Genomic DNA, 23,819 nt, shown 5'->3' with positions numbered 1-23,819 from the left:
AAAGCAACTGTCTTCACGATTCCTAATCTTTTTCACTTGCATTGAGATTATCCTTTCTGATGGATGCACACTGACACCTACTGCTTGGAGCAGAGACAACCCTGAAGGGGATTCATACAGGCCACATGATTTAGCTTGGTGAATTTGGATGGCTGTGTCGCACAGGTTCCCCTACAGAGAAGGGAGATACACCTCAGGGAGCATCAGACCTGCACGGTAACTGGACACCCAGAGCAGGGGCAACCACTGGCCTGACATTTACTTTCAGCTAGGGCTGATGTGATGCAGGACATGAACATGCATCACACAATGTAATCATGATTTGCAATGGGGCCCAGCATTCCTGTGGGCCTTAGGACCTCTTATGGCATGTCCACAGAGGAAGAAGTGTCCAGCAGGAAGGTGGTCAAGGAGATGTGAAATCCAGAACAAAATTTTTCAGCTCCTTCAGGAAAATGACCTAATAACAAACAACATCTTAACCAACACTACAGGTTAAGAATACTTGACTTGCATTATATAAAAAGAGTTGTCTCAAATAACAACTGTTAAAAGGAGAAACAATTAGCTGTACTGAATATTGCCAACAGGATGGATATCTGTACTTCTAGGAGAAGTATTAAATCAGGTGAAACTGTCCAATGCCTTGCCCTGCACACATGGGTATTTAATTCAATTTTTGGCATTGCTTGTGATGTCAGCTCTCATCTCAATTTCAGTTTAATGCTCTGCATGTTAGCAAGGAAGCTCCACACTACAAAGCTTTTACTTTTTCCCCCCTGTAATATCACCCTGCTTTATCTCAGGATGTATTCACTGGGAACTCCTCTGAAACCATCTACCTGACTAACCTCAAATCTAAAGCATATATGGCAGCACAAAGCATGTCTGTAGATCCTCTGATTTCTAAAAACTCATAGCACTTGTTGAGCAGAATTGTGCTTACAGGGAACTGCCGCTGCCAGATGCTGCTTCATTACCTGAAACTGCAGACTGTTCCTCAGTACTGATTACTCAGTATAGCTGGCATCACAGTCTCATTACAGAATTACACAAGGAGCAGTGCTTTGCACTTTTTAACAATCTCAACTCCATTTACCACAAGGTTTCGTTACAAAAGGTTTTGGAACGTAAACACCCTTCAGGGGAGACTCCCTGGAACAATCAATCACTCAGCAAGATTCTCCTCTTCTTTTACAATGCAGAAATCTCCTTGCCTGCTACTGAGCACAGCTGAACCAACAAATTATCTGACCAAGGACTACAGAGAGGGAGAGGATAACCCTGGTCAGCAGTAAGTGAATGGACTCAAATCTCACATCTCTCAAATTGGTCAAGCTGACCTCACCCTTATAATGCCCAACAAAAGAGGCCTTCAGCTACAAAAGTAATAATTTTCTGCCAAAATTTATTCATAGACTATTTGTACACATTTCCTCTTGCATCAGTATTGTTATTTAACACAAACAATCCTTCCCTTCTGTCTAAAACTCAGAATGAATATGTATCCTCTGGTTTCTTATGGTGACTAAGACCTCCATGCTCTTTTCTCCATCTTATAACAGGGTCTGCCCATTTCTTTAATCATCTTCATAAACCTAATGCCATTGGAACACAAGTTACTGAAGCTGTGCAGGGCCTCACCTGTCTCTTGTACAAAGGTATACTGAAAATAATTCCTTTGTATATCCATTGTCATGTGATTACTTCAACCTGAAGATTTTCATCCCATGCCTCCCTTCCATCCCTCCATGAACAAGTATGTCCACATCCTTTTCTTCCTTGGCACTTCCAAATGCGAGGAGCTCCCCTTTCACATCAAAGATTTTCATTATTAGTCCTGAGATATATGACATTATTACCTATGTTATTATTTTTATACTATACCTTATATATATATATATATATAAATCACCCTATATAATATCTCACTACCATATATTTTCTCCCAGAAGACACTCCCAACCCATTCATCTGTCCTAAATTTCTGCTACAAGCTCAGTTCATCAATATGATTTGATTTTATTGTGTCAGTGGCTATTAAAGAAAAAAAGTCCATGACATTTAAGGAGCTCCAGCAGCAATCTCCTTGCTCAATAGGTCTCACCCCCTCCCTACCCATCTTTAAGTTCTAGTACTAATGTCCTTTTTTTCCATATCGATGGCATGATATTAAACATTTTGCTGATGTCAGACAGATTAGGTATATTATTTTTCTTCCTCTCTCTGTAAAGTCTTATAAAAATAATTTTGCTGTGTGGTTGTCACCACTCTTTACAAAGTTATGTCACATTTTGCCTCATTTACTGCTTACTCTTGTACTGTTAATGACTGCTTATTTCCTTACAAAGCAGCAGTGGTGATAAACTCTATAATTGGTCTTGACCTTCCCAATGTCTAAAGGAAAAAACCCCAACTTAAAAGTTAAGATCTTCAGTATTGGCCTTATTGTTAAAAAGACCAGCCAGGGAAATATCTCCATTTCTAGCTGACACAGTATGGCACTGAATAATCAAGTCTGTGGTTTGATTCTCCCAAAACTGGTCTATGGGGGCGTGCTAGTTTTGGCTGGAGTAGAGTTAATTTTCTTCACTGTAGCTGATATGGGGCTGTGTTTTGGATTTGTGCTGGACACAGGGTTGATAATATAGAGATGTTTTGGCTTTTGCTGAGCAGGGCTTATGCAGAACCAAGGCCTTTCCTGCTTTTTGTACTGCCACGCTGGCAAGGAAGTTGGGGGTGCACAAGAGGCTGGGAGGAGACACAGCCAGGATAGGTCACCCAAACTGACCAAAGGGATATTCCATACACTGCAACATCACGCTTTGCATTTAAAGTAGGGGGAAGATGGAAGAAGTGGGGGACGCTTGGAGTGACGGTGTTTGTCTTCCCAAGTAACTGTTACATGTGTTGGGCCCTGCTCTCCTGGAGATGGCTGAACACCTGCCTGCCCATGGAAGCAGTGAATTGATTCCTGGGTTTGCTTTGGTTGTGTGAATGACTTTTTCCTATTAAACTGTCTTTATCTCAACCCCGAAGTTTTCTAGCTTTTACCATTCCAATTATCTCCCCAGTCCCTCTGGTGCAGGAGTAAGCGAGCGTCTGGTTGCTGGCTGGGGTTAAACCATGACAGAGGGACACGATGCTCCTTCAGTCTGGCAAAGCCAAGTATCATGCAGTGTTTGGAAGCTAAAGAGCTCTTGTTCCCACTTATTTAACTTGTATAATTATCTATATGGAAATACTGCATAAACACAGCAGTGGCTGCTCTGTACCTAAACATTCATGATTCATTTCAAGGATTACTTGAACAGTATTTCAAATTTTATAAATGTGGTTGGTAGTAATAGAAATATATTTGACCATCAGACAGCTAAAGGAAATAGTCTCCCCTTCCTTGCCCATGGTGTGAAACACAATTCCTACATATGTCATGCACAGCTCTGGGGCAGCAATTAGAACAGTCAAAGTTGCGCTGAAAAAACTGGCTACCCACTCAAGTTCTCAGTTGTTGAAGCACCATGATTTGCCCAGCCAGCACCAGCTCTCCTGCCAAATTAACTGCACTTGGCAACTGACCGCAGGAGGACACATTTCTGATGTGTGATAAATAGAAGCAAGACTTACAAGCTGTTCGCTTTATTTACAAGTAACTGTATCCCAGCAACATTACAAAAGACACAAGCTTGGCATGAAGCCTTTGTCTCAAGGTATGCTGCTCCCTCTCTGCTCCTACAAGCCATTCCTTCACTTCTCAACTATATGCTTATTCCTGACTGTTTCCTTCCTATTTGCAAGACAGATTCCCATAGAAAGCCACCCTTTCATTGCAATGGACAGAATCTTTCTTCCCCACCCTAATATCAGAGAATCACAGAATGTGTCAAGTTGGAAGGGACCCACAATTATCATGGAGTCCAACTCTTAGCCCTGCACAGGACCATTCCCAAGAATCCCACCATGTGCCTGAGAGCATTGTCCAAATGCTTCTTGAACTGTCAGGCTTGGTGCTGCGACCACTTCTCTGGGGAGCCTGTTCCAGTGCCCAACCACCCTCTGGGTGAAGAACCTTCTTCTAATATCCAACCTAAACCTCCCCTGACACAACTTCAGGCCATTCCCTCCTGTCCTGGCACTGGTCATCAGAAACAAGAAATCAGTGTCTGCCCCTCCTCTTCCCCTCACGAGGAAGTTGTAGACTGCAATGAGATCTCCCCTCAGTCTCCTCTTCTACAGGATGAACAGCCGCTCCTCATACAGCTTCCCCTCAAGGCCCTTCACCATCTTCATTGCCCTCCTTTGGACACTCTCCAATAGCTTAATATCTTTCTTATATTGTGGTGCCCAAATCTGCACACAGTATTCAAGGTGAGGTCGCACCAGTGCAGAGCAGAGCAGGACAATCCCCTCCTTTGACTGGCTGGCGATGCTTTGCCTGATGCCCACATTTCTATTTAAAATGTTCAAACTTGCTTTCAGGAATGTCCTGCTTTGAAGTTAGTTTCGTCAGGTTCACTCCTGGCTCCCTATCTCCTTGGCAATCTTGACAAGGTCAGCTGAAGACAATCTCCTTCATGCATAATTTTTCCATAATCCAGGAAAAGGCTTGGAAGGACAGTTTTAAGCAGTAAGAGATGGAAACATAATGAAAGCCTAAAATGATCTGAAGGTCACATTTAGCCAGAAAGAAAGAGGGGGACCATTTTCAATGGAAAGACAGGATGAAGATTTAAACTAGGGAAAACTTGAGACAGGGGAATGTATGTATGCAGCTACAAAATAATCTCACAATGGAAAAGGCAGAACCTCCTCAGACAGTTCAGAGCTTCTGAGGCCAAGACTGGGCAACATCTTCACAAACACACTTCAGGGAATGATGGTGTATCAATAGGAAGGCAGACAAGATCATGCAACCAGGCTAGTCCATGAACAGTTCACTGACACACATTTCTGCACAGTATGCATTAAATGCAGTGTTTCTATAGTTTGTTAAAAAAAAATCTCTAAGAAAAAACCCAAGCTACAAAGATAAATAGAAATATATACAAGAGAACTAACAAATTTCAGAGATCGCTGTAAGAATTCTAATTATCACTGCTCTCACATAAAGCACCACTGGGATTTCTTTTTATTTGTTTAAACTCTGCAGAGATCAAAGAACCCAATTATAATATCTGGCCCTTCTTCCTCTGCAGCCCTTCACTGTTAATTGCCCTGGCTCCTGTTCTTCCACTAAGTATAAATGAAAGCACTGGAATTGAGCCTGCTACTGAAGCAAGCACAGCAAACTTTCACCGATGTCAACAGAATTAGACCATTTTTACAAGCAGTGACTTTGCCCTCCAGTTGGCAAAACAAGAAACACAATTTGTTCAAATGCAGCGTGAGCACCATTCCCTCCAGAGGGGCTTGCTGGGGACCCAGGCACTCTCCTGCACTTCTGGGCTGCAGCAGAGAAGCAGTTGCTGTATGGGCTGCTGACTCACCATCTGGTTCCTGATTTCTTTCTGAGCAGCACATGCTGCGAGTTCCTCAAAGCTTGTGGCAAAAATCTCTCCTCTGCCTGCAGGTTATAAACTACTCAAGATAGGCACCTAAGCTACATAACAAATCAAAGAGGAAACCCATGTCCATCTTCTAATTAAAAGTTTAAAGCCCAGGTCTATTCTGTAAATACAAAAAAATTGCAACAGAGTTTGTATCTTCAAAGACTTATCTCATTAACCAAGCAATAATTACAAATGTAACATTAATCTTCACTTTGATTACAGTTTTTTCAGCATTTCTGGCACCCCTACCCACATTTAATTCCAATAACGAGTCAAGCCCGCACAGAAAAATAATTTAAACAACTGAGTAAATACCTCACATAGAAGGGTGACATAGGCCGCTCATCTTCTTGGGAGCTAAAAATAAAACATATTTTTTAAGGTTAGTATGCAGTTCTGTCTTGTATGTGCAGTTCAAGATACTCACTCTTAACAAGTAGAGATAACAAAAGTAAAACCTGCTACAGAGGTAACATGTCTACTTTGTCTCCTGGTTTTACACTTAAAGGAAGAAACCTTTAAGTCACGTTTCTTAAATCCTGGCAACCTAATTCACTTCTCAGTGTCCACAAATGTGGTGTAACTGATCTCCTGCTAGACAGGCAGAAGTCATTCAGACTCTGCAGCAGTGCAAGGACTATTCCCATAGCAACAATAAAGCATTTTTTGCCAGCAAAACCAAGAGAGCCCTTTGCTGCCTGCTGTTCCAGAATTAAACAATCTGCCTATTAAAGCCAAATTTGAGAGAAAACCACAAATGACATCTTGAGCAACCACAGAAATGGCCATAGGTGTATGCATGAGGCTACAAATTCCCCAGTTTTACTGCTCCTGTGGAAAGCTTATTTGACTATGACAAAATTTCTGTAGGCTTGAGATCAGGGACTGCCATCGGCTGGCATGGAGGTCCCCTGACAAAATGGTGTTTCAGTTGTCAGCTGGCCTGAACAGCCCTGATCCAGCTCAGCCTGCCTGTGCTGGCACAAGCCTAAGAACGAGATGCTGGGACACTGAAGCTTAAAGGTGTGGTGGACTGATGGCTTAAGTCAATGTAAGACCATGCCCCTGTACGAAGGGGTTGAAACAAATTTCACCTACTCATTCCAAACTGAGAAACAGTCAGGTTTGCAGGGTATTAAGACTTCTAACTCTCCAGAACAGGACACCTGGCTTCCTCCAAGCACACGGGATATGCCACTGAGGTCAGCAGCTTGAGCAAGCTGCACTCAGCCACTGCTGTGGGAGCACTGAACGCCGCTGTCGCTCCCAGAGCTGGCCAGCACGCAGAGTAGAGCAGAGCAGAGCAGTGCAGTGCAGTGGGACAGTGCCTGCCTGTGAACTGAGGTCAACATCACATAAACAGTCTTTGTGAGAAACTGCTATGGCTTTGAGAGTGCCTAGAAAAAGTGGATGGAAACATGGAAGTGCCTATTATTGCCCTTCCCAGAAGACGACCTGCAAAAAAGGCACAGGTAAGAACCTCTGCCAGGTACAGGCTCCCTCCCCTGACGGCATGCACAGTCTCCCAGCCTGCATGCATGTTATCACTTTATTTAGCACTTACAGAATATATATTTTTGTAAGTGTAAAGAAGCTACTTTAAATTCACAAAGCTGCTGGTGAAGATTTTTGCTATGTTCAGTTCATTGTGTTAGTAGCTGTACTTGTCATCTCAATGCGAACAAGTCCCAGTGTTGGACAGAAAACATGAAAAATGTTTTCTCACACAGAGGAAAGTTCACAGCACCATCAAGATTTCTGTTCATCGATGCAACTTCAAATGCCAACACCAAATGCTGCTTTATGTACAAGTGGCAGTTGTCAAAGCCACATCAAACATGCTTTCTCTTCTATCATAAACCCCTTCCTTATCTCAGGATTTGTAATTACTTTCCAAGTCGCTGAAGCACAATGATACTGAAAAAGTCCAAATAGCTTTTTTACATTCATGCTCCCAATATTTGCTTTGACAGATCAGATGGAAAAGCAGTATTCAGCAGGGACTCTGAAACTTCTTGCATTTCCTTCCTGTTCTTCCACAGCAAGTACAACTGCTGCTCTGTAAGTTCAAGAAAGCTTTATATTTGTACCAAAAAAAAAAATCAATATCCACCCATACAAAGTAAGAGAGGAGAAACAAATATTTAAAGAACATTAGCTGGGAATGGCAGACAAAACAGCTCTTAGAGAAGTAAGAAACCAAGTACCAGCTTCATTCAGATCATCACGTCTCAGAATTTCACAGCTGCTAATAATTGTAGCTGTGCATAACCTCTTTTACTAAATAATGGTTTATAGTTTTACGCATGCAGCACTGATCAGTAGCTGAATCTGGGATGAATACCTCCAAGTTAATTAGTATGAAATCCAGACTTCTGAGAAAACCATAAAAATCTTCTAAGAAGATCTCCTGCATCTGAGTAAAGCATATTACCCATTTTCCCACTAAACCATTAAAACCAACATATCCCAAACATCTTTCCCTAACTTCACACACCTTAGCCAACTCATTAGTGCAAGCTAGAAGATATGAGCTGTCTAAATTCCAAACAGATTTAAAGCAGTTATTCCACACAATTCGTAATCTCTCAAATTAGATGTGAGACTACCAAATCCTACTCCAATCACTTAGCACACAAAGATTCTGTTTTGATTATAACACTTTATGAAATAATGGATTATTCCCACTGAAAGGTAATAAACTGATGCACTTATACACACAAGTACAGCTTAGTTTAATGAAAGAAATGGAAATTGTGTGCAAGAAGTTTTAAACCTGTATATACCTAACCACATAGTTTCAGACAGAGAAGTGACAGGCAAGTGAGCAAAAATGTACAAGACGTGATCATAAATGATCACCAGTTGATATTACACAATAAATGGGCTAGAAATTGCTTTAAAACCTTCCACACAGCACTCTTTGTCACTATAACTCACACTATGCTGATTAGAAAACAACTGCTCACTTGTTTTTAAAACAAGCCCCTTGAACTAAAGGGCTTACTAGTATTGCTAGGAACCCCTGTCTACCATGTATCCTTTCAAAAGAAACTGCTAGAAGTCACTAAGATATGTTTAACACTTAACTGCACTGTACTGTACTTGGGTTGCATAATTCCTCTTTGGTTAAAGGGATGTATAACCCTTCCAGAAAGAAGAAAAATCTTAATACCTGGCACACTGACTGGGCAAACCAAGTCAGATCCCCACAGTATGGACAGGACAAGTCATTCTGATGAGCAGCTCTTACATAGTTTAAATTTCTACCTTGCCCAGCAAAGAATTTACCCATTAGACAAACAGGTTTAGCAGTAGATTAAGTTTTGGGGTTTTTTGGTTGGTTGGTTGGTTTTTATCAAAGTTTGTCTAGCTTTACACATGCTTTATGATGAGAAGGCACTAAAAGGATGAAATAACTTTAAAAAAAACCCAGTTATTTATTCAGCTATCCCCGATTACCTGGCCAAGCAGGTGAGTGCAAGATACAGCAGTCTCTTTTAACTCAGGTATATAAATAGTTCCCCTAAATCAAGGGATTAAACTGAAATTAAGTGCTTCCATGAAATACTTGGGAGATTACCTAACCGATGCCTTCTTGCTAAAAACCAAAACAAATACCAGCCAAACTAAAACCAAACAAACAAAACCAAACAAATAAACTTGTTCTGTTTATTTCAGAGCTAAAGAAGTAATACTGTTATGTTTGTGACCTCCACTGAGCTAGCAAAACAGTTTGTCAGACTGGAAGGAACACCAGTTTAGCCCACCAGTTAGTTTAGCACATTTGGGGATTTTCAGGCACATGTATTTTACAGCATTTACACAACTCATCCTTTCTGCCTCTGAGAAAGGAAATAGGAAAGCCTGGGTGAAGTCTAACTGTTAAACGATAAATTTCCATCACAGAAGGGCAGTTACCTTTTTTTGCCTCCCTCTTTTGCAACAGGAATGTTACAGTCAACTGTTCACCCCTCACAGACAATGATGGCCTTTTTTTTTTTTGCTGATGGTGTCACAGAACCACAGAATTGTTGAGCGTGAAAAAAACCTCTAAGATTATCAAGTTCAACCATTAAATCAACTTGCCCTTCAGGAAGAACAAGGGAGCTGCGGAGCCTATTGCAGAACACCCACTTAGACAGAAAGTTCCTAATTTATTTACACATATATGGGCTACCCCTGTCTCAGCCCTCTCCTCAACGGCCTGAGCTCTCAGCCCAAGTCAGAGGGTGACTCAGGGTCCTTCCTCCTTGTTTTATTTGCACTTAACTATCAGCAGTTCTTCTGTCTTGGCCTCCTGGCACTGGAGCCTCCATTGCAAATCCACTGCTGCTTTCCTATTCCACATCTCTTTTCAAAAGATAAATGGGACATTTAGTGGATGAAATTAAATTAATACACTGTGTTGCTGGTTTTGGGGTTTGTGAGTTCTTTTTACAATCATGAAAATGTACTTTGACTTAAGTGTCAACATTCTACACCAGAAATGAAAGGCCTAGAGACTGTCAGGGTCTTGCCTGCTCAGCCAAGGTCATGTTTTCCTAGTGCCTTGCCATAGACTTTATTTGTTCTGACCTCAAAAGTTAGATAAGGAAACGGCTCACTTTCTATTCCACCACGGATATTCCGGACTTCAAAAGAAATTAATTGCTTGTTTAGTGAGAATACTTCTTTCAGGCAAGGCAATAGCTGCTTTTAATTTTAATGCAATCAAACGAAAAGGTATTGAAAAGTCGGTGTCAAATTACTAATGATATCAAAAGTTAACGCAGCTTTTGAAGGCAGGAAAGGAAGGTTCAAGCTCGAGTCTCCTCTTGTTTTCTTCTCATCATTCAGAACCACCGTGCCTTCTTGGATTAACAGATATGCAATTTTTGCATTTACAGAGGATATTAACACTATGGTTTATTTACTTGTTCCGACATTCAACACTAAGAACACTAAAAACAGCTTCAAGGAAACGCTGATTTTCAGGCCACAGTAGTGCTTTTTGCTGAATGTTTCGTCTTATTCACAAGTTTTTCAGCACTTCTTCACCCCCCTAAGTCAATTCCCCATAAAAGTTATTTCAATCTTGCAAAAAATGCAAGATTGAAACAGCTCATGAAAATTTATTGCATACTTATTTTCTCAATAGAGCAATTTACTCATAGCTTGTGCTTCGCAGCAGTGGGTAAAAGGCAATGTTTTTGCCAAGGAGAAATACCAGGCAACATAAGCTTTTTCCTTCAAATAAATCCTTCAAAACAAACTTCCTTCAAATAAATACTGAGGTACATTATGCAAAAGAAGGAAGAATAATGCCACCCTCGATGCAAGACTAACTGTAAATTTCATCTAACATAACAGTGTGGTGATATAATGGTCAACATTAAAGTCAGCACCTACCATCAATTATTGAGCAATACCACCCTTACTCTATACACCTAAAGAAGAGGAAGGCAGGAATGCCCTATATGCACTATTTAAGAAACAAATGCTTAACAGCTATTTCTCTGTGAGTTATTTCCATGAAAACATTTTCATTTTCCCTGAAGAGCAACTTTTATAAATCAAAACCATAACATGTTGTTCCAGATATTTATCTCCAGTCTTCACAATAGTTATGCTTATACCTAACCATGCATACCACTGAAACTTAAATAAACTATTCAGCCAACGAGCCACATGTCAAAATATGAGGCTGACAACCCAGCTTCTTTATTCTGAACTCACATACTCCGCAAAACATCTCCAATGACTTGGGTGGGAGTGGATTGGTATTGGTTTAAATATTAATCTCCAAAGGATCTCACCATCTTCCCCAAAGCTGTTTCTTCAGCAGTGTTTTTCCTGAAGTCTCTCAACTAAATTACATCTTAAGCATGTGAGATCCCAGTGGGCAGCAACATAACTGCAGGGTTGAAGAAAGAGACTTTTTGAGGAAGAGTTCCCCATTTGCCTTCCAAAACAGAAGCTTCTGCTTCTTGTTTTCTCTGGCAGTCAAAATACCTGTATTACCACTCCACAGAGACAAGCTGAGGTAAATACGAACAATCACTTTGTCACGTCTGAGGAGCACTTATTGCTTCTTGTTCTATTTGCTACAGTCACGATTAAGGCACAAGGACCCAAGCCTAGAGTAGGAGGTTTTTAATTCTAGGAAACACTATCATAGAGCACAGCCAAACATAATGAGGATATAGTGCATTATCCACAGGCATAACTGCACCGGCTGTGCGTGAGGGGACACTGAGATTGAGGCACCTTACCTGAACAGGAAAAAAAACTACACTGAAGCCTTTTTGCACACCTCCTCCCACTTCAAAGCAACATCAGGGATCAGGGAGTACAGGCTACCCCACAGCAAGGTGCAATAAGCAGAACTTGTTGCTAATTAAATGCCCCTGTGAGCAAGAGGCTGATTTTCCATTTTATATTAACACATCTGAATATCCCAGAACCCTTGACAGCATAATTTTGTATAATGATTTTCTACCTACTATCCCCCTAGATTGCAAATATGTTTATCTTTTATAAAATGACATCAATGTTAAACAGCTTGCTTTTGTTGTTTCACTTCTTAAACTACTTGGGTCTTATGAAAGACAGGGCCGTGTCTTTCCTTCTACTTGTGGTTTGGCAATAGCCCTAACTGGGTTAAAACTAGAAAATGGGTCAGAAAGAGGCGGAATGAATGTACCAGCCAAAGTCTCACCTCATCTCAGAATTTAACAGTGTAAAGTTGCATAACACACACATACCTGTTGCATTATAATGGTGAAGAACTGTTACTAGGTAACCAGTGATTTCAGTTTCAGGGTTGTTTGTTAAAAGCTTGCACACTTCAAATAAAGGTATCTCAGAGCCCAGCTTTTAGGTAAATATTCATACTTTTTTGCTTAATCAGGTGGACACCCCAGAAGTAAACATCACAGAAAAATTCCATCTCACTTTCCTCTTTTAGTCAGAGCCCCCCACCCTCAGTTGTACTCAGGAACGGTTTTCCATAGGCTCCTACACTCACCATGTCACAGCTGTGACAAGACAAGGCACCCAGCTGTGGGCCAAATCTGAGCTTGGAAGGCAAAAAAATTCACATAAAATTCACATAGCATTTTGTAATAAGCTATGACTTGTGGAAGATGAGAACCACAGGTCTGAATTTCTCTTCATTCTTCCACCAGAAGAAAAAACACGCAAACTCAAAGCAAACAAAGAAAAAGTTAGATACAAGTTCTCAGAGAGCATACCTCACGTACATATTCCAGAACGTACTTCATTAGGGCTTGTCAAGTCCTCCCAGTATCTTGGATAGAAAGTGATAACAAAGTCCAAAGGATCAGACATATTTACAATACAACTTTACACACAGATGCTCACTAGCGTGTTAAAGAGAACACAGCAGCCATTCAAAAGAAAAAAGACTAAAGTGTGTTGAAATACAAATGGTGTTCCTGGGCTAAAATACTGGGTATTTGTGAAGCAAACCAACCAATAAGGTAAATCAAACAATCCTGATGATGACTGCAAGACAGCCCATACAGACAACTGCTGTGTAGAGATTAGAAACCCATCAGTCACATTCCCTACTGCTATCAGATGCACTTTCTAAAAATACTTGTGATGGCTTCACTCTTCTACTACCTTGACTTGTTTCAACAAAGTGCAAAACAACAGAGTCCACTGATCCCAAACAAAGTCCAAGTGTGTACCTGCCTTTCTTATCTCCTACAGCAACCAGCAGATACGATTGGCAAAGGCAACCACAGGCACAGCTGTTGTTAAATCTGCAATAGACTGAGCTAGAATAGATGAATTAACATGTATTAACAGCATTAGTAATGGTCTAACTAGGAATCTAAGATAATAAAGTAAGCTAATGCTATTCAGAAGAGATGTTAGCCTATTAGTAATGGAAGAGACAATTACTGGTGGATAAGTTGTTGGAAAATCAGTAATGCAACCCATGTGACATTTACTGGTGCCTTCTACAATGCTTGGGAAATATAGTACCTATTGGAGTGGAGGTTCAACACATTTGGCCTGCCACCTCTTCCTATGCAATGAAACATAACCCTGACATCCCCATCTCTCACAGCAGGCCACCATAACCCATCATGTGTCATTCCACAAATATCTATGTATAGAATAAAATGATACCATATAGTACATATGCAAGCACATTATATGATTTTCAGGAAGACAGACTCACAGCTTACGGATACCATGGTAGATATGATACTTTGCCACTCTACTGACAAATGCTATTTACATATCACAGCTTCTTAAGACAGAGCCCTTCTCCCTCTCTCAAGTTTTACACATCAGCTACACATCTGTAGTGCTTCCACACAGGAGGTTCCCACGGCAGGCACCGCATGGCCAGCTTGTGGTCCAAAGACACCTGCAGGAGAGTGGCGGGTGGGAGTTCACTTACACAGGAAGGGAACCAAGTGTGATTATTGTTGGCAGTTCATTCTCTGTCTTGAGAGGGAAAGATGGAGTCTTTTAGCTTGGGAAGTGCCCTAAGATGCAGCACCTGAAGGGTGGCACTAGTCTGATTTAAACCCAGCAACAGGAGCCGTGCACTGCAATTTGTCCATGCCTCAGCTGGAACAGCAACATTAGCCTGTCCACCTCACGGGAACTACAAGCATAGTGTTACCCATGCTGGTTACTAACCACTTATAGGCATCACTTTTCCTGAAGCTTGTAAAAAATGCTCAAAGCCAGCAGCAAAACCCTCTTCTGCAGCAAAACTCTGCACTAAGAAGGGATGAAACAACACTACAGGGAGAAGAATAAGGGAAAATAAAGGTGCACCCTGAAGAACACCACTGTAAAGGGATCTGGCATTCTGTGCTTATCTGCCTCTAGGTCCAAAGAAAATTAGGTGTTTAAAGTACCATATACACAACCTAAAAATAGACCAGGGAGATGGAAAAGAAACCAGAATTTTGTGAATAATTTTTAACTGCAAAACTCAAACAATTCTGTACCATATTCAAGGTTTACTGGAGTTTGAAAAAATTCTTCACTTTTAAAGTGCAGAATACGTCTCTAACTGATGGAGACTTAGCACTTGCAACAACAAAAACAAAGAGTCTAATTAGAGCCAGCCTGTGAAACCTATCTTCCCCTGGGGTGAAGAGTCAAGAGCACAATAATAACCACTTGTTCCGACCGCTGCTAGGACAGTAAGATCCTCGGGAACACAAAAAGGTTAAAAATATTACGTGAGACTGGTCCTTCAAATAGAAACTATGCACCATGACCACTTGAAGACATTCAAACCACATTTCTGTTCCTCTGCAGTCATCAACATGGACCCCCATGACTGCATTACTACAACAAATCTACCTGCAGAGGACCCTGCACTTTACCAAGACAGTAACAGTTTGGGCAGCAATTTCAGTTACTATTTTCTTGTGTTGAAGTAAAAGCAGCAACTCCGCAGGTTTGGCTGAAAGAGCTCCACCACAGTGCTGAAACAGCACGGTAAATTTCTTATTTACTGTTTTGCAGATTACCAAAAGACTGACATTCATCCCATTCAAATATGGCTAGGGGAGGTATGGACCGCTTAATTTTGAGAACTGAAAGAGCAGTAAAAATAATAAAAAAAAATTAATGACTCAGTAAAAGGGCTGTGTACACTCCTCCCCGCAGTGGGTCTGTGACCTGCCGTTTCAGAAGCTTGACTGAAGTTGCCCCTGCCATATTGTGGCAGGAGCACATGCCAGCACAGGTACGCACTCACAGCTGGTGCTGAACTGCGGTGTGTGTCGGCACCCTGGAAACAAACCAGCCCTTTTTTCCGAAAACTAAACCTCTCGCCCGTGCTGTGTGCGAGCTGACAGCTGTGGGTGGGTGTGCGCAGGGACAAGCCCGGCCACGCTCCCTTTACCGCAGTACAGCCCCCGCTACAGGGAGGTGGCGGGAGGCACAGGTTTGCCCGGGCACAGGGAGCTGGCAGACCCCCACGGCTGGCAGGGAAAGGATGGCCCCCAAATCCCTATAAACCCCTGAGCAACTCCCGCCCCGCGGCAGGCTCCCCGCAAAGGGGAGCGCTGTGTGGATTTCGGGGCGCTACATCGAGCCCCCCTCCCCGCACGAGGAATACAAAGAACCCCAGCCCCGGAGATAGGCTAATAACCAGACTTATTGCCCTGCCCCGGTGCCGGGGCAGGTATCCCAGCTCCCAGGTGGGTGTCCCCGCTCCCAGAGTCCCGGCCCCCCGGTCGGACACGTACCTCTGCAGGGGCATCACTTCGCAAGCCATGCTGGCCATGGAGCCGCTGCTCGCCCGCCGCGCCTCTGGCCGCGCCCGCAGCGCCGCCAGCGCTTCGCCACGGGGAGCGGCCCGGCCCCGGGGAGGGGCGAAGGCGCCGCCAGCCCCGGGTTGGCGGCTGACGTCGACCCGCCCCGCCGCCCAGAGCTCCGGCCCGGGCCCCCCCGCTGCCGCCGAGGAGCTGGGACACCGGCCCCGGCCCCGCTCCCTGCCCTCCCCGCCGGCCTCGGCAGAAGCAGGTTAACCAAAAGCGGTTTATAATGTCCAGTTGGTCCTGGGCCTGCAAGAGATACCGCAACCTGCGGGCTGATGGATACAAGACACCTTTAAACAGAAAGACCCCCACAAGGTCTTTTAGTAACCCTTTTAGTTACTATAACCCACTGCCCTTCTTCCTAAACGCCCCCCAGGGTGCAACGTAGGCACCCACGACCTGCCTCCCCACCGTCGCAGCAGCTCTGGCTCCTGTCCGGGGTGGCAGGGCGCTGGCCGTGCCCCCAGACCACCTGAAGCTCCAGGACACCATCGCCGGGCTGCTCTGGCTCTGCAGTAGACACCGAGCCACTGCTGCCTACACGCACCTTCATTGTCGTGTCTGTCGGGGCTGGCACAGCCGCGCCTTTGAACTTGATCCCTTTGTGTCGCAGTAGATACTAATACTACCCGGGTTTGAAAGGTTTGTGCTGTAGCTGGCCAGCGAATTCAGACCCACCACAAAGAGGAGCATACGAGAACTCTTCCCTTAACATTTAAACTGAAGAGTGTTGCAGGAGCCGAACTTATTTTTACTGATGTTCCCAGTGAGCCACCCTAAAGCACTCCTGCTTCTACATCTACAGCACCTGACCAAATACTGCTGTGAAACAACAAACCATGTCATTTTATTTGGTAGAAATTTGGGCTGGGAAAAGTGATAGCAAAAGAACCCCATACAACAGGTGACCCACACAAATGTGCCACTTTCTAGGACATAGCAGCCTTGGAAAATAAACAGTACAAAATGCCCAAAGTCTTACACTGAAATGTTTAATGGCTACTGAAGGAGCATACCCAAGGTTTTACTGTACACCTTTGCACCTCCTCTGACCAGAAGGCCTAAGGAATTGACTCCAATTTGCCCCAACACTGGACAGAAAACACTTTTGCTGCTGCCCTCCTGCCTCTGAACAATATTACCACAACAGCATACTTTATGCGATGGGGAAGGGGATGATGCCAAACTGATAAAGGGGCATAAGAGAATAGATTTGTTCTACATTTTAGGTGGTAAAAGCATAATGGCAGATGTCATCTTCAAAAATTCAAGTCAGTATTAAAAGCACCATCACCTTAAAAACCTCAGTGAGGTCTGGCACTGGTTTGGGAGAAAGCTGTGGCAGGAGCTTAGTACCTCTATGTTTAAGACTTTCATGCAGATGTAGGTCATGTAAATTAAACATGAGCCACATCAGCTTTCTGGAGAAGCAGCCGACACTCTCAGGTTAGCAGAGGGTATCAGACATTTCACAGGGATGTCTAACAGATCCTGACCTTTCTCAGCAGGAGGCAGGGACGTTTTCAGTCAAAAACAAGAGCAGCAGGCAGTTGCAGTCTCAGAAGGCAGTGGCATGGCAGAGACACAGAGGTCAATGGAGAAATGGCTTTGCTTCAGTACGCTGAGCTGTTTAATATTTGCTCCGGTCAGCTGGCTGACTGGAAGAAGTGCATTAGTAATGCTTCTGCCCATTGCCTCAGCACAAGCCTGTTCTGCTGTGACACAGCCACGCCAGGCAAAGCACAGGGCTCCCTTTTAGGAAAGTCAGCAATGCTGATAAAGCGCTCTGCCATCAGGGATCTCGGCTGCTTTTATCTGTGGCAATTAAATGAATATCTCGATGACTTCCTGTTAAATTAAATGTGCCGTACATGCTCTTAAGCAACTAGAACCCCGAGAGAAAGATTTTACTCTGATACATAAAACTACTTCAGTGTAAAACAAAAGAACCTTGTACTGTTTTACAACTTGACAATAAATCAAATTGCATTTCCCTGGCCAGTCTTCTTTTATACACACACAATTATTCATAGTTTATTACACTTCTATAAACTGAGTGTTATTACCGTCAGGATGCCATTAAAAAAAATTAATTTTCCACATTTAACTAAGGACCCATCTACACGGGGAAGGATTCAGAGTTCTCCACAGCAGCTTGCTGAATAAACAGAAGTGGAATAACTCAAATAGCTGCTGTACTCTGAATTTATACACTAGTTATTTTGTCATAACTTCCATGGGACTTGCTCATATAAATAAGCTTAGAAGTGCTAAGCTCCTTGACAAAGAATTCACTAACAAAAAGGGATGCTGTAATAACCAGAAAGATTAATTTATGAATTAGCATTAGTGAAGAAGGTTAGTTTACGGCATCACGCTAAAATCAACCAGATGCCTTGGGAAAACAGTAAAGTCGCAGGGCTCCTGTGCCATCAACACCTTCAGATCCACCTTCTGTTTCTGTTGTCTTCTTCTGGAGTCCCCTCAACAGGGTATCTACTTCTCCCTCTCCTTCCTCATCTGCCTCTTTAACATGGCCAAAATCATCACAACTAAGAAGAGGTACACTAGCTCATGTTTCCCTGCACCACTGGCATGCAACTTCAGCACCCACCGAAAGAAAGGCGATCAAAACTGAAAAAAAGCTAGTTGGTGGTTGCTGGCACTGCTGGTTTCCCTAGGTTTTAATTATTTCCAGAACAGCTGCATATACTGCAACAAAAGATTTTAACATCGAGAAATGTCAGAGAGTGAAATTTTAAAAAGTACTTTGGGGCACAGTGCCCAACCATCAGTAAGAGCAGTAGTACTCAAACAGCAGGAAATTTCCCCATGATGCATGTCACCTTAGTTCAGTTCTCAATGGGCCTTTCGAATCTCTCACCTGCTAAACGAGCTCACAACTCATTAATTCTTCATCTCCCCAGTTCAGGAGTATGGACCGCAAGTGATTTATTTGTGGCACAAAGGAGGCAGACAAAAGCTGCCAGAGAACTGCAGTCTTATCTCCAAACACTTCCACTTCCTTCACACAGATGTTTACCTTTAAGCCAACTTGCTACTTGACAGAGGCAGGAATTCCCACCTTTCCCCTGCCCTCTTACACCTTTTTTAACTTGCATAATTCAGGATGGGTTATCCCATATAAAACCTGGGATTATATAACATTTTGTTTTGGATTTCTTTGCACTGGTTCAATTTGTTCTCCCGTGTTAAAGATGGAAAACAAAACCTTATCTGCAGGTTCCATACAGTTCTTGCATACCTACTACTCAGAAAGGCCAAACTCACCTGTTGGCAGCAACAATGTACCACAGAAGCCCTTTATGGTACCACCAAACACACATACAGAAGGTGAGGAAAACCCTCCCTCAGGACATGCACAGCATCCTCCCCACTGACTATAAGCTCCTCAGTGTATTGCAAATATCTCAGGAAAACAGACAGCAAATAACAATAAAAATGATAAAGCCCCTTGAAATACCAACACATACCGCCACACTTCAGCACCTACACCAAGGCAACACCTGGGTTCAAACTATTAGATTTGCAAATTTCTTACTGAGATTCAACAAAGAAAAAAAAATCAGTGGATGGAACTAAATATGAATAATCACTTTTCTCCATCAAAGTTTAAAGAATAACCGCATGTTTGGAAAGGAAGTCTCCTGTCAATCATCATTACAGAAGTGCTTTCTTCTCTATCTTTCCCTTTCATACTTTGCTGCACACCAAGTAATTTTCTCAGCACATAAAGCAACAAAAGAAGAGGATCTGTGAGCAGCATCAGAGGATACAAGTGATCTAGATAATGGATTTTATGAGGATGTGGTTGTGTCTGTCTCCTGAAAAGCAGTTATCCCTTGCTTCACTGCACAGTCATACACGAATTAGATACTATTTTTAAAAGAAAGAGGTCTTGCCTGGTCTGACAAAATCTGAGGGTTTTTAGGATGCTGCTCATTTTATTCCCACAATATTTACTTAGTTATGCAATATTTTCCCTCTGGCAGAAAAATGAAATGCAAAGCAAAGATGTCACAGACAGAAAATTAAAGAACCTTCTTTTCAAAATGCCACCAATAAAAAATTTAAAGTGCCATTATTTATGTACATGTACATGCATGTACATGTATTATGTGCATGTATTGATACATGCATTTTCCTCTTTAGAATATCTGTCCATATGAGCATCTGCAATCACAAATGATAAATACCCTGGAAAATCTCCCACGGGCTAGAAGACTTGTGTGCACACATGAAATAAGCAAGTCACGAGTAAACAGAAACCATATTTGGAAACTGTAGCCCTTCATGTCCAAACAAAGCAGACAGACAATTAAATAAGCCCTCTCCAAAAGGGCACAAACAGGAAGAAAGACCAACTAATATATCAAAAACATAATTTAGTGAAAGGGGAATCCTCAGAAAGGGGGTGAAAGTACTAATGGTGACTTTCCAAAGCTGGTACTCAGCCCTGTTTCACTTAGCAATTTTATCAGTGAAAGGAAATGTAAAACTATGCTGGTGGTTCTTTTTGTATGTTGTGTGCAAGCCAGCATTAGAAGTTACAGTACAGCCATGTAAGAGTAAAATCTGGGAACTATGTGCAAGATGATGGGTCCTACTGGGGGATACAACATCATGCCAGACCAGCACTTCTATACAAGCTCTGAGTGACTGTGTGGCTGAAGAAATTATCATCGTCTTAGGAGGTATCAACACGGATATTGTGTGGGAAAGGTGTACAATGTTTGTATTTCCTACTGGGGTGGTTGCTACAGAAGACTATGATCAGTTCAGCAATTCCCATTCTCAAGCAACTTGTGAGAAACTGAAGAGTTCTCAGAGGCAACCCACAAAGGGAACACAAAAACTAAAACCACGTGTTTAGTGTTTTTCAAATAAAATAGCCTCTGCATGCAGAAAACATTAATATTTGACCTAGAACTCACAAACCGACCAAGACCCAGTGGTTGGGAGTCAAAGATAGGCAAATTATGCCTAGAAATGAGACTTTTTTCAATGATGAGAATAATTAACTACTGATGCAATTCATCAAAGATGATGGTGAATTTTTAATGATCTTGCAACTTAACAGTTGCTTCTGTTTAGGAACACCAAGCCTTAGGTGAACTGCCCAGATAGAATTTACAGAATTTTCTTACTCATTTTCTTAAATGATACTCCTCTTGTCCAAGAGACAAGTAGGTTGCTCTCAGCTGACTTAATTTTATCCCTTTTATTTTTTGCATTGGCATAGAAATGCAAGCCTTGTTGGCCTATCCATGGAGAATCTACTGGGCTTTTGCACTTCCTGTAACTTAGAGGCCAAATTACCTTTTAAACAAAGCTAATTAAAATCTCTTAAGGAGGAAACATATTCCAGAATTGTTTCTTAAACTTGCTAGAATAAGAGAAAAATAAAGACCAAGCTGAAAGCTTCTCATAGCCTCAGGTTCTCAGCACTCCTGATCTCAGCCAACAGATAAGCACACTAGTTCATTTGTCATTGCAAGGGACACCCCAAACTCTCTGGAGACCTGGATTGGCTGCTGTGGCTGCTCTTCATTAAGCAGCAGTGTCCTTTGCAAGCAGTGCCACACCTGCCTGCCAGCAGCTTTAACTTATTCCAAAGGACTCTCGCCCCATGGGATAGCCCAGAAATTATTTCTTGGCCTCCATCCTGGAGAAGGGAGAGGATTGGGAGTAGGTTCCTAAAGGGTTTCCTGGGAAAGCAACAAGTGATGAATGGCTGTGCCAGCTAATCTGCTGTGGGAACAGGGTAAAGCATGCTGAGTGACAAGGTCACTAGGTTTTTCATTTGCACTAGTTAGTTAAAGTGCCAGAGCATGGAAGAGCAAGCAAACAAGCAGGAGTCTGGTAGGGTGCAAGTTATTTCCAAAGCAGGCTTTCTCCAAAGCTCTGTTAATCTAATGAAATTTCTAAATGTTAATGTCCAGTGAAATTTCTCCCAGTCCTCCAAACTGTTATTTCTATCAGTCTGCACAAAACCCCTTTAAAAATCCAGCTGTTTCACACCAATGAAAACATCTGTCATAGAAAACACTAAAGAAAAAGCATTTATTTGCTAGCAAAAAAATTCTAAAAACTTAAAATGAGCCCCTGGTACTTCCTGCGTTAGTTTTATTTTCTACCAAAAATGTCACTGTTTTCACACTTTCCCATCTTGCAAAAACATCCTTCCAATCCTCTACTACTATCCTTTGAACTCCATGCCTCTGAACCCTCCCTGTTCCCTGCTTCCTAAAGCGTCTTCAAGTAAAATACCTGTAGTTTACCCTTAGTCTTATGAAAAACAAGGATATGAGAAGAGGCTGAGGAAAGTGGAGGAACTGGCCACACAATTCATGTTTGCTGCAGCAGGTTTCTACGACGCTGAAAGATAAACTGCCGTATTGTGTTGGCAAGGGAGGCAGTCTGGCGAAGTTACCCTCTGGAAAAAACCCTCTAGAAATAGCTCCTCTTCTTCAGCTAATGACGTGACTGCAAGGAGTCCTCCCTTTGCACAAGTGCCTCAGTGGCCGGCCTGGCTCCTGGGAGAGCTGGTGGGAAAAGATCACTTGAGGTTGACTCTGGCTGGGAGACGCTAAAAGAAGAGCGAGCTGAGTGAGAGTTAACTACATATCTCTGTACAGGGTTGGAAGATGCATCTGCCACGGAAGCAAGGGAGATCCTGGCGAAAAGGCAATTCTGACCAGATCTATTAAAACCTGACTACATTTGAAAGGAATACAGCCCTCTCAGGTCAGTCCTAGGGCTTCTTCCTGCACCCAGCTTTGCTGGTTGGGTTGGGATCACACTCCTCACAACAGATAAAATGAGAGCTCAGAGACAAACCGATGCAAGCAAGAGCAGTGAATAACAACCCTGCCATGCCATCCTCAGCCTTTTCTTATTAGACAGCCAGCTGACTACTTTGATTAAAAATATACATGTGTGTCATGGGAAGTCACAGCTGAACTCCATCAGCCTACGCTGCAACGTGCTGAACACAATGTCCAAATGCACAGCTCTTTCAGCCTGAACCGGGAAATTGCAGCAGCAAACAAGCCCGACTGAGAACCCGGTGACCTCTGCCCACTGATCTTCCTGAAGGACACAGGGCCAGGTCCCCTCTGGGAAGTGCAGAGGAAGGAGAACCTCACAGCTTCAGGTGGTAGAAAACTGCTTGCTCTGCAAAGCTACCGGAAACAAGGCACACTATGCTGAACCTCCTCATCTGAACAATGCACCAGGCACTTCAGGAGAGACAGGCTAAGGAAGTTATGGGAGAGGGAACTACTCACTGCAGTAAAAATAAGTCAAATTACAGTGCAGAGGCTCTGCCTCTTCCCTAGTTGCTAGTAAGACAGGTTAGTGATGGGTGTCTTGGTTTTTGTAAACACAAATATTAAAACCACAAAGATTTCCAAGGCTGGCTTAAATTCTTCACTGTATGTTTTCCAATGAGAAGTCACTGATCCCTTTGTTTAAAAATGACTTCAAAATAGTACAGATATTTGCATTTGATATCCTCAGCAAAAACTATTATCTGGCCCAGCTGGTATCAGAAAGCCACCGGCCTCATGAGATGTAGAGACTTTCTCCTCACAGCAAAAGCAGATACAAAAGAAGAAATGAACAAGATGGAAAAATAAAGAATCTTTCTAACTGAAAGGGCAATGCCTGAGGTACAGAAAGGGAGTAGGGTTTTTTTTTTCAGCTCTATTACTCAATTACTGGGAACTTAACTTTAGTCCCTTTCTGATTTCTAAGGCTGCTGGATGCTGTCCCAGGAAACAGAAAAAGCTAATATACTTGGCTAATGGACTGAAAGCAGAACTTCTGTTTCCATATGCACATTACGACAATAAAGTGCATATATGCTTTCTACCTCTAACAGTCACCAGATCTTTGTTTCATATGTGATTCTTGTTGCTTCCAAGATGAACCTCTA

The 23,819-nt window shown here is 42.6% G+C and overlaps 1 protein-coding gene across 10 annotated transcripts in view; it reads right to left on the bottom strand.

The window, feature by feature from the left end:
* The window catches only part of FAM13A (family with sequence similarity 13 member A), a 135,492-nt gene that overhangs the window by 44,540 nt on the left and 67,133 nt on the right, over window positions 1-23,819 (bottom strand). For 7 of the 10 annotated variants that reach the window (XM_032686920.1, XM_032686919.1, XM_032686917.1 and 4 more), the window contains exon 7: window positions 5,865-5,906. In XM_032686920.1, the coding sequence (XP_032542811.1) occupies window positions 5,865-5,906 (42 nt within the window). Of the gene's footprint in view, window positions 1-5,864; window positions 5,907-15,787; window positions 15,881-23,819 lie in introns of those variants that run through there. The other 3 variants (XM_032686926.1, XM_032686924.1, XM_032686925.1) reach the window with 3 other exon arrangements.

This window comes from Chiroxiphia lanceolata, chromosome 4, assembly GCF_009829145.1.
Source record: "Chiroxiphia lanceolata isolate bChiLan1 chromosome 4, bChiLan1.pri, whole genome shotgun sequence".
NCBI classification, from domain to species: Eukaryota; Metazoa; Chordata; class Aves; order Passeriformes; family Pipridae; genus Chiroxiphia; species Chiroxiphia lanceolata.
This window is presented reverse-complemented; position numbering and strand designations above follow the sequence as displayed.